Source organism: Colius striatus, chromosome W (assembly GCF_028858725.1).
Source record: "Colius striatus isolate bColStr4 chromosome W, bColStr4.1.hap1, whole genome shotgun sequence".
NCBI lineage: Eukaryota > Metazoa > Chordata > Aves > Coliiformes > Coliidae > Colius > Colius striatus.
Genome location: NC_084789.1, coordinates 7,301,842 through 7,320,142, shown reverse-complemented (window position 1 = coordinate 7,320,142; position 18,301 = coordinate 7,301,842). Strand labels below are relative to the sequence as shown.

Here is an 18,301-nt window from a genome sequence, read left to right as displayed (position 1 = left end):
TAATAGAAAAATTATACAAGTTAACTCCTGGCTAATAGGTGGGTGCTGACAAGAAGGTTTCAGTTTTCATAATGGGACCTTCTTTGATGACTGTAATGTGACACGGCAGGAGGGAATACACGTGTCTTGCAGGGGCACTGGAATCTTCAGGAATAGATTGGCAAACTTGGTTAAGAGGGCTTTAAACTGAAGGACTTGGGGGGTAGGGTATGAAATGGCAAAGTATGTGCCATCCCATCCAACAGGGAAACATGTCAAGGCAGAAAAAGCAACAATGAATGATCCTCAGCTGCACACCAAGATGAGGTGCAGAAGGCTGACCACCCTGACAGAGTGTCTAACTGTGAAGGATCCTCTTGCATGCATCCAGAAAAACCTGTTTGCTCAAGTAAGCTTCTGTGTTGCCTGTACAGCAACGCACACAGCCTGGGGAATAAGCAGAATGAACTGGAGATGTGGGTATGATTGAAAGGCCATGACCTCATTGCAGCATGTGGGACAGCTCATATGACTGGAGCACAGCCATGAATGGCTATGAGGAATTTAGGAAAGAAGGGACAAGGAGGCGAGGAGGTGGAGTTGCTCTCTATGTAAGAGAGCAACTAGAGTATATTGAGCTCTGTCTAGGCAGTGATGAGAGGCGGGTTGAATGTTTATTGGTGAGAATTAAGGGGCAGAGTAGTGTGGGTGATACTGTTATGGGAGTTTGCTACAGGCCACCTGATCAGGAAGAGGAAGTGGATGAGGCTTTCTACAAACAGCTGAGAGCTGCCTCACAATCACAATCCCTGGTCCTCATGGGGGATTTCAGCCACCCATATTTTCTGGCAAAGCCACTCAGCCAAGCACACGCAGTCTAGGAGGTTCCTGCAGAATATTGATGACAAATTCCTGTCACAGGTAGTTGAGGAGCCAACAAGGAGGGGTGTGCTGCTGGACCTTGTGCTAACAAGTAAAGAAGGTCTGGTTGGGGATGTGAAGGTTGGAGGCAACCTTGGCTGCAGTGACCATGATATAGTGGAGTTAAAGATCCTGTGTGGAAGAAGCAGGACACCAAGCAAGATTGCAACCCTGGACTTTGGAAGAGCTAACTTTGGCCTCTTCAAAGACCTGCTTGGAGGAATCTCATGGGCTAGGATTCCAGATGGTTGGAGTGACCAAAAAAGCTGGTGAATTTTTAAGTGCCACTTCTTCCTGTAAGCCCAAGATCAGGAGGCAAGAGGCTTGTGTGGATGAACAAGGAGCTGCTAGAAGAACTCAAGGAGAAGAAAGAAGTCTATGGAAGGTGAAAAAGACCCTGGATTATTGGGAAGAGTATAGGAACATTTCCAGACCATGTAGGGATGAAACCAGGAAGACTAAAGCCATTTTGGAATTAAACCTGGAAAGGGAAGTAGAGGAAAACAAGAAGGGCTTTTTAAAGTATATCAATAGCAAAAAGGAAGATTAGGGAGAACGTGAGCCTGCTGCTGAATGAGAAAGGTGCCCTGGTGACAGAGGATGCAGAGAAGGCTGAACTACTGAATACCTTCTGTTGCCTCAGTCTTTACAGCCATGGCCGGCCCAGTAGGATAGTAGGGATATAGGATAGTCTGGAGAATGGAAGACCTTCCCTTGATGGATGAGGATTGGTTTAGGGATATACTAGGCAAGCTGGGCACCCACAAATCCATGGGATGCACTCACGAGTGCCAAGGGAGCTGGCTGATGTTACTACTAAGCCACTCTCCATCATTTTTGAACACACATGGAGCACAGGTAAGGTGTCTGAAGACTGGAGGAAAGCCAGTGTCACTCCACTCTTCAAAAAGGGCAAGAAGGAAGACCCAGGAAACTACAGACCGGTCACCCACACCTCCAGACCTGGAGGATTGGAGGAGCAGTGGATGTTGTCTACCTTGCTTCAGCAAAGCTTTTGACAACATATCCCATTACTACTTCAGAGGAAAGCTCAGGCATGTGCGTTGGATGAGTGGACAGTGAGGTGGATCGAGAACTGGCTGAATGACAAAGCCCAGATAGTGGTGATCAATGGCACTGAATTGATTTGGAGGCCTGTGGCCAGTGGGGTTCCACAGGGGTTGGTTCTGGGGCCAGTCTTGTTCAACATCTTCATCAACGACCTGGATGAGGGGCCAGAGTGTACTCTCAGCAGGTTCACTGATGACACCAAACTGGGAGGACTGGCTGATTCACCAGAAGGCTGTGCTGCCATTCAGTGGGATCTCGACTGGCTTGAGAGTTGGGCAGAGAGGAACCTCATGACATTCAACATGGGAAAGTGCAGAGTTCTGCACCTTGGGAGGAACACCAGTACAGGCTGCAGGGTGACCTGCTGGAGAGCAGCTCTGCGGAGAGGGATCTGGTTGTTCTGGTGGACAGCAAACTAAATAATAGCCAGCAACGTGTCCTCGTGGCCAAGAAGGCCAATAGCATTCTGGGATGCATTGAGGTGTCACCAGCAAGTCGAGGGAGGTCCTCCTCTCCCTCTATTCTGCCCTCGTGAGGCCTCATTTGGAGTACTGTGTCCAGATTTGGGCTCCCCAGCTCAAGAGGGACAGGGAACTTCTAGAGAGAGTCCGGCAGAGGGCTACGAAGATAATCAGAGGACTGGAACATGAGGAAAGGCTGCCTGGGGCTTTTTAGCCTAGAAAAGAGAAGACTAAGGGGTGACCTCATCAACACTTACAGGTCCGAAAGGGATGGATTTCAGGTGGATGGAACGACTCCTTTTTTCTCTAGTGTCCAGTGAGAAGACAAGGGGTAATGGGATGAAGCTGGAACACAAAATGTTCCACTTAAACAGAAGGAAAAACTTCTTTACTGTAAAGATGGGAGAGCCCTGGCATAGGCTGCCCAGGGAGGTTGTGGAATCTCCTTCTCTGGAGGTTTTCAAAACCTGCCTGGACATGTTCCTATGTGACCTTATTGAGGTGAATCTGCTTTGGCAGGGGGGTTGGACTAGATGATCTACAGAGGTCCCTTACCATTCTATGATTCTGTCTTCTCTCTATAGGCTTCTCTTAGGTATTAGAAGGCTTAACTAGGTCCCCTTTAAGCCTTCTCTTCTCCAAGATAAATAGGCCCAGCCTCTCCTTACCGGGTCTTTGTTCAAGAACCCTGACCATCTTGGTGATCTTCCACTGAGCTTCCTCAAATTTATCAGCATTTTTCTTGTATTGGAGTGGTCAAAACTGGATGCAGCATTCCAGCTATGGTCTAATGAGTGCTGAGTAAAGAGGAAAAATCACTTAGAATCATAGAATCATAAAATGGAAGGATTGGAAGGGACCTTCATAGATCACCTAGTCCAACTCCCCTGCCACAAGCAAGGACATCTCTCACTAGATCAGTTTGTTCAAAACCCACTCCAACCTGACCTTGGAGACTTCCAGGGATGGGACCTCCACAATGTCTCTGGGCAACCTTTTCCAGTGTCTCACTGCCCTCATCATAAATAATTTATTCCTTATATGCAGTGTAAACCTACTCTCTTTCAGTTTAAAACTCTTTCCCCTTGTCCTGTCACTATAGGCACTGCTAAAAAGTTTGTCTCTTTCTTATATACCCCTGTATTTGGTTTCTGTGGAGCCTCTTTTGGCTTGTTGACAGGGTGGAGGGGCTGCAGTGGTGCCCTCCATAAGGAGTTCTCAAAACATCCCCCCGCTCTGAGTTGGAACCACCTCTTGCCCAGGCCAGGCAAATCTGGTGAGTCTGCAATCACTAAGAAGGGAAATCTACAGCAGAAGGAGGTGGTTGAAGGAGTGGGATAAGATAGTGGTGACCACACAGACCCCACAATCAGTGAAGAAGGAGTGGAAGTTTGCTGGACCAGACACCCTCCTGCAGCCCACAATGAGAAGACAGTCTGTCCCCCTGCAACCCATGGAGGGCAATGTCGGGACTGAAACCCGCCAGCAGCTCTGGGAGGACCCCATGACATAGGGGGTGACTGCACCTGGGAGGATCATAAACTATGTGGGGAGGCTGCCATGGAGCAGGCTGAGCTGGGCCAAGGGCCGGTCGCAGAGAAAACTCACTTAGGAGATGGTGAAGAGCTGCAGCCCTTGGGAGAAACACACATTGGAGATGTCTGTGCAGGACTGTCTGGCATGTGAAAGATCCCACTCTGGATCAAGGAGGACTGATGAGCAGTCCTCCTTCCCTGAGAAGAAACAAGCGTCAGGAGCCATGGGCAAAGGACTCACTGCAACCTTCATTCCCTACACCACTGAGGAGGGGGAGGAGTGATGGAGCAGCTGCATGGTTCTTTGGGCCCAAACAAAACAGCCCCCTTTAGATATTGAAAGGCTGCAATAAGGTCTCCCCAGAGCCTTCTCTTCTCCAGACTGAACAACCCCAACTCTCTCTGCCTCTCTTCACTGTAGAGGTGTTCAGCCCTCTGATCATTTTCATGGCCCTCATCTGGATCTGCTCTAACAAGTCCATGCCTTTCTTGTGCTGGGGACCACAGAGCTGAATGCAGTACTCCAGATGGGGGTCTCACAGGATAGGACTAGAGGGTGAGAATAATCTGCTGGCCATGCTCATTTTGATGCAGCCCAGGATATGGTTGGCTTTCTGGGCTGCAAGCACATATTACTAGATCATGTCCAATTTTTTGACCACCAGTATTCCCAAGCCTTTCTTCTCAGGGCTGCTCTCAATCCATTTGTCCCCTGGTCTCTACTGATACTGGGGATTGCCCCAACCCAGGTGCAGGACTTTGCACTTAGCCTTGTTGAACTTCATGAGGTTCACACAGGTCCACTGTTCCAGCCTGTCAAGGTCCCTCTGGATAGCATCCTTTCCCTCTAGGGAATCAGCTACACCACTCAGCTGGGTTTGATCTTCAGACTTGCTGAGGGTGCACTTGATCCCACCATCTATATCACTGATGATGATATTAAACACTATTGGTCCCAGCATGGACCCTTAAGGGACACCACTCATTATTGGTTTCCATTTGGACATTGGTCGATTGAAATCCTTCGGTTTACTGGATGTTATTCTGTTGATACACCCGAGTATCATGTTAGGCTTCATCACTGACAGAGCAGACTACTGACTCATGTTTAACTTGCTTTCAACCAGGACCCCACATCCTTTTCAGCAGAGCTGCTACAGTCACTAGATATCTTCCCTGATCTCCATGACCTTTCAGCGATGATAGTGTGGCGTGCTGGTTTTGGCTGATGACATCAGCAAACTCTTGTGGCACCCTCGATTGCATCCCATCTGGTTCCATAGACTAGTATGGTTTGAGATTTCTCAATAGATTCCTGACTCAATCCTCCTCTGCTATTGGCCTGGGAGACCTTGTTGGTGAAAACCAAGGCAAAGGCGGCACTGAGTAACTCAAACTTATCTGTAGGCACTGTCACTAAATTGTCCACCCTATGCAGCAGTGGGCTCACATTTTCTGTGTTTATTCTCTTATTGATAATGTAGCAGTAGTTCTTGTTGCCCTTGATGTCCCTTGCCAGTTTCAGCTCCAGCTGATCTTTGGCTTTCCCCAAACCATCTCTGTATACTCAGGCAATGTTTCTATATCCCTCTTTTGTAGCCTGTCCTCACTTCCACCTCCTGTATATGTCCTTTTTGTCATGAGCTTCCTGTTTAGCCAAATTGATCTCCTGATACATCTACTAGTTTTTCTGAGTATTGGGATGGACTGTTCTTGTGCTTGGAGGACGTTGTCCTTAAAGACTTGTCATCTCTTGAGCTCCTTTGCCCTTCAGAGCTGCCTCTCATGGGATTCCACTTACCAGCTTCCTGAAAAAGCAAATTTCTGCTCTACTGAAGCCCAGGATCTGTACTCTGCTATTTGATTTCCTCACTCCCTTCAGGATCTTAGACATCATTATTTCATGGTTGCTACAACTAAGACTGACCTTGATTATCATGTCCCTACAAAGTTCTTCCTTTTTGGTGAGTAGTAGATCCAGCTGTATGTCACCTGTGGTTGGCTCTTCTATCATCTGCATTAAAATTCCTAACACCTTTCAGAAACCTGTATTGCTTTCTTATTAATTACACCTTTTGGTTTCATGTTTAAACTCAATATTCCACTGCAGCAATCTCTGGTTTTACAACCTACTTGGCTCTTATTGAAATGTAAGAATGTTCATCCAACAGTACTTGTATTTCAGGAGTCCTCCCTCCCCCTTTAAGGGCACATGGCATTTTTGTGGAAACAATGTATTGGTATGTCCAGAGAAAAATATGTTTTGAGAAGGATAGCCCTAAGGATGTGAACACTTGGTTGAATGCTATAGACAAATCCCGATTTGAATTATTGTCTGTCAGCTGTGTCATGTTAGTGGACTACATGCACATTCTTAGCTTTCTCGGGTTGTGGTAAAGTACCATCAGCATATGTCACTTTCATGGTGACTTACCCTTTCAGTACATGTCACCTTGCAGTCAAATAGGCTAAGATCATGTGCATGATTATCTACTGAAATTCATCTGATGGCTGATCACATGATCTCCCATTTGCTTGAATCCATATCCTTGTTTTTTCCAATATCAAGATCTTTCAAAGCTGACATAGAAAAGTAGAAACAACTGTAAAGTGTCTGAAAAAAAAAAAAAGGAGATAGCCTTTTAAAAATGTATTTTCAAAGTAAAATGTTACTTACTGGATAGTGTGTAAACAATTTTCATAGCATGTCAAAGGACAAAACTGTTTTTACATGAGAACTGAGTTCTGTTTCTTTGATCTTTTTATTGAGCCTTATCTGAAGTTTATTATTTCAAAGCCATGTTCTGTGTCTCAGTGCATTAATTATTTCTCCTTTTTACATCAGCTGGATATATTATGCAATGAAGAGATTCTTGGCAAGGACCACACACTCAAGTTTGTAGTTGTTACTAGATGGAGATTTAAGGTATGGCACAACTTCTTTTCATCAAAATTTTCATGTTCCATGTAAATCATTAGCTGACTAAAGAACAAAGTTCATAAAGCATACATCATGCAGACCTATACTGCAATAACTTCAAAATTGTTAAAATATAATATACATATATATATTTTAAAAATAGATATTTTTCTTAATTCAAAAGATAAAAATGGGGGAAAATGTAAAATGTGACACTAAGGAAAAAGGGAAGTTGATGGCAGATGTCAATTTGATAGTAATTAAAAATTTATAAGGTAAAGGAGGCTGAAGCCATTGAGAAGGACATTTTTCTCAGCCATGTCAATCAGATGCAACTAATATTACTATATATAGATTGTGAAACTGGTTACAATGCAGAAGAGATAAATATTCAATATATTTGTATTCTGTAGTTTGGAAGAAAGAGGCTGAATATACTCATTAAAGGAGGTGGATGAATTGACTTTGCTCCCCACTTCAGTTTAAGAGACTTGTAGCAATACTTAGTAGGCATAAACAAGCCTGGGGAAAGCAGCTGAGTCGATCTCTGGGTTACTGTTAGTTTCTCTAAACAAAACAAAACCAAAACCTCAAACAACAGAACTTGGAGATGAATAGTAAACGATGGGGGATTCATATTGAGTACAAAGTATCACTGATTATTTATTGCTACCCAAAAAAAAATTACTGTAAGCATCATGAAATGTCAAGTTGAACATCTAGGATACAAGTCACATTGAGAAAATCAGGGTGTGTACAGCTTGGGAGTGATACCTTTGAAGAGGGGTTAGTGTTCATAATGGACATGAAACACAGCACAAGATTCCAGGATAATACTGTAGTAGAAAGATGTAATACCTTTAGTTGCATAAATAGAAGGGATGAATGAGAATAAATAGGCATTTTTATCTGTCTTTGAAGAAATAATTTCAGATTGGGAAACAGATGTTAGGAGAATGTGGTCAGTTACAACATATTCATGAATGACCTAAAAAAGAGGTTAAATAATGAGGTGGCACTGGCACCAATAAAGTTATTCAAGACAGTAAAGATAAATGTTGATGATGAAAGGTTGCAGAAAGCCTTTACAGTACTGGCTGACCAGGTGATAAAATGATACCTAAAGTTCAATATGGGTAAATGTAGAGATGCATGCTCGGGAAAACATAGAATCATAGAATGGTAGGGATTGGAAGGGACCTTAAGAGATCATCTAGTCCAACCCCCCTGCAGAAGCAGATTCACCTAGATCAGGTCACATAGGAACATGTCCAGGCAGATTTTAAAGACCTCCAAGGAAGGAGACTCCACAACCTCCCTGGGCAGCCTGTTCCACTCCTCCATCACCCTCACAGTTAACTAGTTTTTTCTTATATTTAAGTGGAACTTTTTGTGTTCCAGCTTCATCCCATTACCCCTCGTCCTGTTACTAGCTACTATAGAAAAAAGGGATGTCCCAACCTCCTGACACCCACCCTTTAGATATTTATAAATGTTAATAATATCTCCCCTCAGTCTCCTCTTTTCTGGATGAAACAGCCTCAGTTCCCGCAGCCTTCCCTTGTATGAAAGATGTTCCAGTCCCCTGATCATCTTGGAGGCCCTGCGCTGGACTCTCTCCAGCACTTCCCTGTCCCTCTTGAGCTGAGGATCCCAGAACTGGACACAATACTCCAGATGAGGCCTCACCATGGCAGAGTAGAGGTGGAAAAGAACCTCCCTTGACTTGCTGGCCACACTCTTCTTGATGCATGCCAGGATGCCATTGGCCTTCTTGGTCACAAGGGCACATTGCTGGCTCATATTTAGCTTATTATCAATCAGGACTCCCAGGACATGTATCTGAACTTCGGATAACAAAATAGTGGGCTCTGTGTTGTCTGCCATCAAGCAGTAAACAGGTTTTGGGGTTAGACATAAAGATATAATCTCAGTAACAGTCCAAGAAAAACCTAAATTAAATGCTAGAAATTATTAGGAAAAAAATAGAGAGCTAAACAATAGCACTGTTGTGTCTCTGTATAAATCCACTATTTACCTGTATCATGAAGATTTCTACAGTCATGAGTATCATGGAAAAAAAAACAACTGTAAACTGTCTTATTCTGTGAAACAGGTGAAGGGTATCAAGTGAAATTCGTAGGTATGAGTTTTAAAATGAACAAAAGGAAGGGATTTTGTTTTAAATTCCATTTACTCTGATAAGTCTGGAGATTAAATTAGGGGAGACACAGATCACAACCAATATTCATTAATAACAGCTTTTATAAATCAGAATCATAGAATACCAGTACCCATTACCCCTTTTCTTTTCCATGTGACTCCTTATAAAAGGGATTCTCCATCTTCTTTGTAGTCACCCTTTAAATACTGGAACATGGTGATAAGGTCTCCTCTAAGCCTTCTATTCTCAAAGCTGAACAAACTCAGTTCTCTTAGCCTTTTTTCATATGGCAGGCTTCCCAGTCCTTTGATCATCTTTGTGACCATTCTCTGGGCCCTCTCCAACTAGTACCTATCTTTTTTATAAAACAGGGATCAAAACTGTACAAAGTATTCCTTCCAAGTGTGACCTGACAAGTGCTGAGTGGGATAATGACTTCATTATCTCTTTTGGTGATGTCCTTGTTGATGCAAACCAGCATCTTGTTGATTTTGTTTGCTGCAGCAGCACACTGTTTACTCATATTGAGCTTCTTGTCTGCCAGGACCCCCAGGTCCCTTTCCACAGAGTTGTTCCCCAGCTGGGTAGATCTCAGCCTGTACTGCATTCCTGGATTATGTTTTCCCAGGTGCAAGTACTTAGATTTGTCTTTGTTGAACTTCATAAGGTTCTTGTTAGCCCCCTCTTCCAGCCTATCCAGGTCTTAAAAAAAGGCAAAGGCGACCTGGGAAACTACAGGCCAGTCAGCCTCGCCTCCATCCCTGGAAAAGTGATGGAACAACTCATCCTGAATGTCATCACTAAATATATGAAGGAAAAGGTGGTTATCAGGGAGAGACAACATGGCTTCACCAAAGGGAAATCCTGTTTGACTAACCTGATAGCCTTCTATGAGTGCATAACCAGCTGGCTAGATGAGGGGAGAGCAGTGGATGTCATCTACCTTCACTTCAGCAAGGCTTTTGACACTGTCTCCCATAACATCCTCATCAGAAAGCTCAGACAGTGTCGCTTGGATGAGTGGAAGGTGAGGTGGATTGAGAGCTGGCTTAATGACAGAGGCCAGAGGGTGGTGATCAATGGCACAGAACCGAGGTGGAGGCCTGTGGCCAGTGGAGTTCCTCAGGGATCAGTTCTGGGGCCAGTCTTGTTCAACATCTTCATCAACGACTTGGATGAGGGGACAGAGTGTACCCTCAGCAAGTTTGCTGATGACACCAAACTGGGAGGACTGGCTGATTCCCCAGAAGGCTATGCTGCCATTCAGCAGGATCTCGACCGGCTTGAGACGTGGGCAGAGAAGGAATCTGCTGACAGACTGCTGAAGATCAGCTCTGCAGAGAGAGACCTGGGAGTCCTGATTGACAGCAAACTGAACATGAGCCAGAAATGTGCCCTCGTGGCCAAGAAGGCCAATGGCTTTCTGGGATACATCAAGAAGAGTGTAGCCAGCAGGTAAAGGGAGGTTCTGCTTCTCCTCTCCTCTGCCCTGGTGAGTCCTCATCTGGAGTCCTGTGTCCAATTCTAGGCTCCTCAGCTCAAGAGAACTTCTGGAGAGAGTCCAGTGCAGGGCCACCAAGATGATCAGGGGACTGAAGCATCTTCCTTATTAGGAAAGACTGCAAGAACTGGGGCCTATTTAATCTAGAGGAGAATGAGGGAGGATTTTTAAGTATATAAATGGTGGATGTCATGAGGTTGGGACATCCCTTTTTTTACGTTGTATGTAGTGACACGACAACGGGTAATGGGATGAAGCTGGGACATTTAAACAAAAGGGTGACGGAGCACTGGAACAGGCTGCCAAGGGAGGTTGCAAAGTTTTCTTCCTTGGACGTCTTCAAGACCTGTCTGGACGTGGACCATTCTATGATTCTATGATTTCTTCTCCCCTCCCCCAACTATTTATTTGCCTGTGTTCTGAAGATTCAAAGCCCAGCTCTGATGCTACACAGCTGCATAACCTTGGGACATATATCTGAGAAAGTCAATAAGTTATAAGAGAACCTGCAAGAAGATAAGAAGGGCAAAAGCAGAGTGAGGGTAGCTGAGAACTTTGGGTCAGATCAAGACACTAATATCATAAAAACAGAGAATAATAGGGATTGGAAGGGACCTTTAGAGATCATCTAGTCCAACCCCCCTGCAGAAGCAGGTTCACCTAGATCAGGTCGCATAGGAACATGTCCAGGCGGGTCTTGAAGACCTCCAAGGAAGGAGACTCCACAACCTCCCTGGGCAGCCTGTTCCACTGCTCCCTCATCCTCACAGTGAAATAGTTTTTTCTTATGTTTAAGTGGAACTTTTTGTGTTCCAGCTTCATCCCATTACCCCTTGTCCTGTTACTAGCTGCTATAGAAAAAAGGGATGTCCCAACCTCCTGACACCCACCCTTTAGATATTTATAAATGTTAATAAGAGCTCCCCTCAATCTCCTCTTCTCCAGACGAAACAGCCCCAGTTCCCGCAGCCTTTCCTCGTATGAAAGACGTTCCATTCCCCTGATCATCTTGGAGGCCCTGCGCTGGACTCTCTCCAGCACTTCCCTGTCCCTCTTGAGCTGAGGATCCCAGAACTGGACACAGTACTCCAGATGAGGCTTCACCAGGGCAGAGTAGAGGGGGAAAAGAACCTCCCTTGACTTGCTGGCTACACTCTTTTTGATGCATGCCAGGATGCCATTGGCCTTCTTGGCCACGAGGACACATTGCTGGCTCATATTTAGCTTATTATCAATCAGGACTCCCAGGTCCTGATTCAGAGATGCTCTTCAGCAGTTCCACCCCCAGCCTGTACTGGTACATGGGGTTGTTCCTTCCCAGATGCAGGACGCTGCACTTGTCCTTGTTGAACCTCATGAGGTTCCTCTCTGTCCAGCTCTCAAGCCAGTCGAGATCCCACTGAATGGCAGCACAGCCTTCTGGGGAATCAGCCAGTCCTGCCCTTTTTGAAGACTGTCGTGACATTGGCCTTTCTCCAGTCCTCAGGCACCTCGCCTGTCCACCGTGATTGTTCAAAAATGATGGAGAGAGGCTTAGCAATCACATCAGCCAGCTCCCTCAGCACTCTGGGATGCATCCCATTAGGACCCATTGACTTATGAAACTTAAGCTTGGCCAACAAATCTTTAACCTCTTCCTCTTCCACCCAGGGCAAGTCCTCTGCTGTCCTGGCCATCCTGTTATCCTTGCAGGACTGTGCTTCCTGAGGGTCAGCCTTGGCCATAAAGACTGAAGCAAAGAAGGCATTTAGTACTTCGGCCTTCTCTGCATCCTCAGACACCAGGGCACCCTCAGTGTTTAGCAGTGGGCACACATTCCCCCTCACCATCCTTCTGCTGCTGATGTACTTGAAAAATTCCTTATTACTGTCCTTAACATCCCTGGCTAAATTTAATTCTAGAAGGGCTCTAGCCTTTCTAGTTGCACCCCTGCATGCCCTGGCAATGTTCCCATACTCTTCCCAAGAAGCCAGCCCCTGTTTCTACCTCTCATAGATGGCTGCTTTCTGCCTGAGTTGTCCCAGCAGATCCTTGCTCATCCATGGAGGCCTCCTACCTCCCTTTCCTCCTTTCTTGCGCATTGGGACACACTGATCCTGGACTTGGAGGAAGTGGTGCTTGAAGATTGACCAGCTCTCATTGGCACTTCTGTCTTCTAGAATCATATCCCATGAGATCAGTCCAAGTAGATCTTTGAAGAGGCTAAAGACGGCTCGCTTGAAATCCAGGGTCACAGTCCTGCTTTGTGTTCTGCCTCTTCCACACAGGATCTTGAACGGTACCATTTCATGATCACTGCAGCCGAGATTGCCTCCAACGTTCACATCCCCAACCAGACCCTCCTTATTCGTCAGTACCAGGTCCAGCAGCACACCCCTCCTTGGTTCCTCAATCGTCTGTGACAGGAAGTTGTTGTCAACAATCTGTAGGAACTTCCTGGACTGCATGTGCTTGGCTTTGTGGGTATCCCAGCAAGTATCAGGGAGGTTGAAGTCCCCCATGAGGACCAGGGACTGTGATCATGAGGCAGCTCTCAGCTGTTCGTAGAAGGCCTCATCCACATCCTCTTCCTGCCTGTAGCAGACTCCTACAATCTACCTGCCTTGCCCTGCCCATTAATTTTTACCCATAAGCACTCTTCCCGCTCCTCATCCCCACCCAGGCACAGTTCGGTACATATGAATTGCTCCCTCACATAGAGAGCAACTCCACCTCCACACCGTATCAGTCTGTCTTTTCTGAACAATACATAGCTCTCCATGGCTGGGCTCCAGTCATGGCAGCTGTCCCACCACGTCTCTGTGACTGCAATGAGGTCGTAGCCCCTCATTAGAGTAGAAATTACACAGAGCTGTTCACGTAATTAATCACATTCATGTATAGACTTCAACCATTCTCTTATGCTCTTATATAAAGTCTGGGTTTAGTGATTAAGTTCTGATTATTAGCCATAAGTAGCCTCCAATACCTGGCATAGATAAGTATCTCACTTCTGCGTTACTTCTGTTTCAACCATAGTATTTCACTATTCATTACATATATTAACTTCTTTCGTTCCTTGATGTATACACGTGTAACTAACACATTCTCTTATCCTTTAGGTACTGTTAGTAATCCATTTCCTCTGTTTAGATAACATAGGTCTGTGGTGGACTCAGAGGCACTTATCAGACATTCTTGAGATTCCTGACTTGATTTGGGAAAGATCAAAGCACAGTGGAAAATTATGCCTGAAAACCAATCCCTGATTTACAGGCGAAAGCAGAAGGTTTGAAGTCTTTGAAGTCTTTGTCTTTATACTCTTCGGCTGGCAGGACCGAGCTCTGTGGTGCCTATGTCCCCACTTGTGTGCCTCTGCCTGGATGCTGTTTCGGAGATCCTCCAGTTCATATGTTAATAAGAATAAATTTACTCTTTCTGCGGTTCTTCCTGGATCCTGCCTGTGTCAGCTCACACAGTCACAGATCAGCTATCCAGCCATGCAAAGCTTTCTTGTAAGAATTACTGTCTACTCCAGTTAAACAGAGAAAAATAAAGCTGTAAAGAATAAAAATATTACAAGTGAGGCCTATGTCAAATTTGTGGCCTTGTCAGCAACAGCAATACCATGTATCATGGGCTACAAGGTTACTTTTATCCTCTCCTTTGGTAGTCCATGAATCACAGGTTATTCCTCAGTGAGTCCAACAAGGATGCTGCAAACTCTTCTATGGTTCAAGACTCCTAATCAGGACCGAGCAGAGACTCTTCATGGAAGCATTCACTTTCTCCTATCATGTCTTGCCTCATGATAATCTTTAAAGGTCTGACAGTTTTTCATGGCAGTGTATATAGTCAGTACCCCATTTACAGAATGTCTATGATTAAAACAATTTATAAAAACAACCAAACTATTACTATAGGCTTTAGAGTCAAGTTAAGAATTCCTGCAATTTATGGAAACCTCTCTGAATCTGATAGGCACTGATATGTACCACCCACTATAGCTCAAGTCTAATAAACTACTACTGCATTGGGTTCTTCTGGCAGACTGCATCACTTCCCTCTAGGGAATCAACTGCATCACTCAGCTTGGTGTTGTCTGCAAACTTCCTGAGGGTGCTCTCAATCCCACTATGTTGTTGATGAAGATATTCAATAGTATTGGTCCCAGTATGGAACCTCAAAGGACACCACTCATTAGTGGTTTCCACTTGGACATTGAGCTGTTGATTAACTCTTTGGATGCAGCCATCCAGCCAATTCCTTACCCATCCAGCAGTCCCTCCATCAAATCCATCTCTCTCCAATTTAGAGGCAACAATGTTGTGGGGGACTGTATCAAAGGCCTTACAGAACTCCAGGCAGATGACAGCCATAGCTCTTCCCTTGTCTACTGATGCAGTCCTTCCATCATAGAAGGCCACTAGATTAGTCAGGCATGATTTGCTCTTGCTGAAACCATGTTCACTGTCTCTAATCACCTCACTGCCTTCCACATGGTTCAACAAGTCTTCCAGGAAGATATGTTCCATGATCTTATCAGTCACAGACATGAGGCTGAGTGGTCGGTAGTTCCCAGTGTAGTAGTTCTCTCCTGTTTAATCCTTTTGAAAAGATGGGGTTTATGTTTCCCTTTTTCCATTCACTGGGAACATTACCTGACTGTCATGACTTTTCAAATATGATAGAGAGTGGCTTGGCAACTACATTAGTCAATTCGCTCATGACCCTGGAGTGCATCACATCGGGTCCCATGGCCTTGTCTATGTTCAGGTTCTTCAGGTAGCCTTGAAACTGATCATCTCCTACGAAGGGAGGGATGTCATTCCCATAGTCCATGCCTTGATGTTTAGGGATCTGAGAGATGTGGGAAGAGAGATTGCCATTGAAAATTAAGGAAAGAAAAAATTGTTGAGTACCTCAGTCTTCTCCATGTTGGTTGTCACCAGTTCTCCTGTCTTATTTATTGGCAGGAGCACATTTTCTTTAATCTCTCTTTTCTGGCCAACTTACTTGTAAAAGCCCTTCTTCGCAGAATCAGAGAATCGTAGGGGTTTGAAGGGACATCTAGAGATTATCTAGTCCAAGCCCCCGCTAAAGCAGGTACACTTAGATCAGGTCGCAAAGGAACGCGTCCAGGCAGGTTTTGAAGACCTCCAGAGATGGATACTCCACAACCTCCCTTGGCAGCCTGTTCCAGTGTTCCGTCACCCTCAAGAGTAAAAAAAAAAAAAAGTGGAACTTTTTGTGTTCCAGCTTTTGTTCATTACCATTTCTCCTGTCACTGGACACTACAGAAAAAACTGCCACCTCATCCTTTTGACATGCACTTTTTAAATACTTCTAAGTATTAATGAGATGCCCCCTCAGGCCTCTTGCCTCCTTTTCCTGATTTTCTACTTGTGTGGACACACTGATCCTGGATGTGGAGGAAGTGATGCCTGAAGATCAACCAGGTTTTTTGGTCACTCCAATTATCTAGAATCCTAGCCCATGAGATTCCTCCAAGCAGATCTTTGAAGAGGCCAAAGTTAGCTCTCCCAAAGTCCAGGGTTGCAATCCTTCTTGGTGTCCTGCTTCTTCCACACAGGATCTTGAACTCCACCATCTCATGGTCATTGCAGCCAAGGTTGCCTCCAACCTTCACATCCCCAACCAGATCTTCCTTATTTGTCAGCACCAGGTCCAGCAACACACCTCTCTTCCTTGGTTCCTCAATCACCAGCGACAGAAAGTTGTCGTCAAAAATCTGTAGGAACCTCCTCGACTGCGTGTGCTTAGCTGAGTGGCTTTGCCAGCAAATATCAGAGTGGTTGAAATCCCCCATGAGGATCAGGGATTGTGATTGTGAGGCAGCTCTCAGCTGTTTGTAGAAGGCCTCATCCACTTCCTCTTCCTGATCAGGTGGCCTGTAGTAAACTGCCACAGTAGTATCACTCACACTACCCTGTCCCTTAATTCTGACCCATAAACACTCAACCTGACCCTCATCCCCACCCAGGCAGAGCTCAGTGCACTGTAATTGATCTCTCACATAGAGAGCAACTCCACTCTCTTGCCTCCTTGGCCTGTCTTTCCTAAATTCTTCATAGCCATTCATGACTGTGCTCCAGTCATGTGAGCTGTCCCACCATGTCTCTGTAATTGCAATGATATTGTGCCCCTGCATCCTCACACACATCTCCAGTTCCTCCTGCTCATTCTACAGGCTGCGTGTAGGTTGGTCTGCAGGTAACACGGGCTTATTCGAGTAGACAAGTTTCCCCGGCTGAGTGCAAGATCGTAACTTGTTAGACACTCCCTCAGGGCAGTCAGTCTTCTGCTTCTCATGGTGTGCATCTGAGGAGTATTCATCTTTGCATTTCCTGCCCTGACATGATTCCCCGTTGGATGGGATAGCACATACTTTGCCATTTTGCAGCCTACCCCCTAAGTTGTTCATTTTAAAGCCCTCTTAACCAAGTTAGCCAGCCTATTCCCAAAGATTCCAGTGCCCTATCAAATTACAGTCATTGAAGAAGGTCCTGTTGTCGTAAAAACGAAACCTTCTCATCGACACCAACCTCTTAGCCAGGAATTAACTTTTGTAATTTTCCTATTATTGACTGCCCTCTTTCCTGTGGTAGATAAGATGGAAGAAAATATAACTTGCCCCCCTCCCACCAATCACTTGTTCCCCCAAGGTTTTATAATCCTCTTTTATTTTGGTAATTTTGTGACACATTACATTGTTCATACTCACATGAAAGAGGAGTAGGGGATAGTAGCCCACATCCCTGACAAGACATGGCACCCTCTCAGCCATGTCTCGGATCTTGGCTCCTGGCAGGCATCACACCTCTCGTGACCGATTGATAAATAGGTCTCTTGGTGACTTTTAACAGTGAGTCACCCCCTACAAGCATCCATCACTTCTTTTTATGGTGCCCACTGCCTGTTGCTGGTGGAGCAGTTGGTGTTCATGAGGTTTCCCCATCTGGACCTTGCTCGTCTATGTCCTCCGTTGTTAATGCTTCATATTTATTTTTTATTGAAACACTGGAGGGAGGGTTAAGAAATGGAGCTCTGCTTTTTTTGTGTCACTGGGGTACAAGGCATTTCATTTTCCGTGGAGGCTGATGCCTTTCAGTCTTTATCTTTGCTCCTCTAATACTTTGGAATCCACTAATGGTTTCTTGCAGCTCTTTTACCTGATGCTGCAGTTCTTGGACTTGAAGGCACTTGAAGGTACATACTTGTCTTTGTAGGAGACATGCCTAAACACCCCCTGCAGTCTGTCTGCACTGAAGCATCCTTGCTACCCAGCTCCATCTGGGTGGATGCATCAGTTCTCTGCAATGCATTCTCTTTCTGAGCTCTGGCTTTAGCTCACAGGTGAGTGTTCATCATCTTGTCAACTTGAGACTGGAGCACTCCCCCGGGTTGTGGCTCTCTGTGCAGGTTGCAGGTTGTTACCCACCCGTCCTCCCTGCTCAAACTGCCTGGACAAACTGCCGCGCCACTCCCTGTTTGCCCATCCTGCTCGCTCGGGCTCCCTGGGGGCCGTTTAAATCCCCCACAGTCTCCTTTGCTCTGCTTCCCAGCAGGACCGCTTCCTCCAGAGAGCTGCTGGCTCATGGTGGGTCTCTTCATGGCTCCTTTTATTCTTTGCATCCCTTGCCAAATTCAGAGCCAACTGTGCTTTAGCTTTCCTGATCCCATGCCTACACATTCGGGTAGCATCTTTATATTCTTTCCAGGATACATGTCCCTGATTCCACTGCCTAT

The 18,301-nt window shown here is 45.4% G+C and overlaps 1 protein-coding gene across 7 annotated transcripts in view; it reads left to right on the top strand.

Moving 5' to 3' along the window:
* The window catches only part of LOC133628615 (polycomb group RING finger protein 3-like), a 164,717-nt gene that overhangs the window by 129,045 nt on the left and 17,371 nt on the right, over positions 1–18,301 (top strand). For 6 of the 7 annotated variants that reach the window (XM_062017017.1, XM_062017019.1, XM_062017022.1 and 3 more), the window contains one exon: positions 6,813–6,893. The exons of the other annotated variant lie outside the window; for it this stretch is intronic. In XM_062017017.1, the coding sequence (XP_061873001.1) occupies positions 6,813–6,893 (81 nt within the window). The remainder of the gene's footprint in view (positions 1–6,812; positions 6,894–18,301) is intronic. 7 annotated transcript variants of the gene reach the window in all.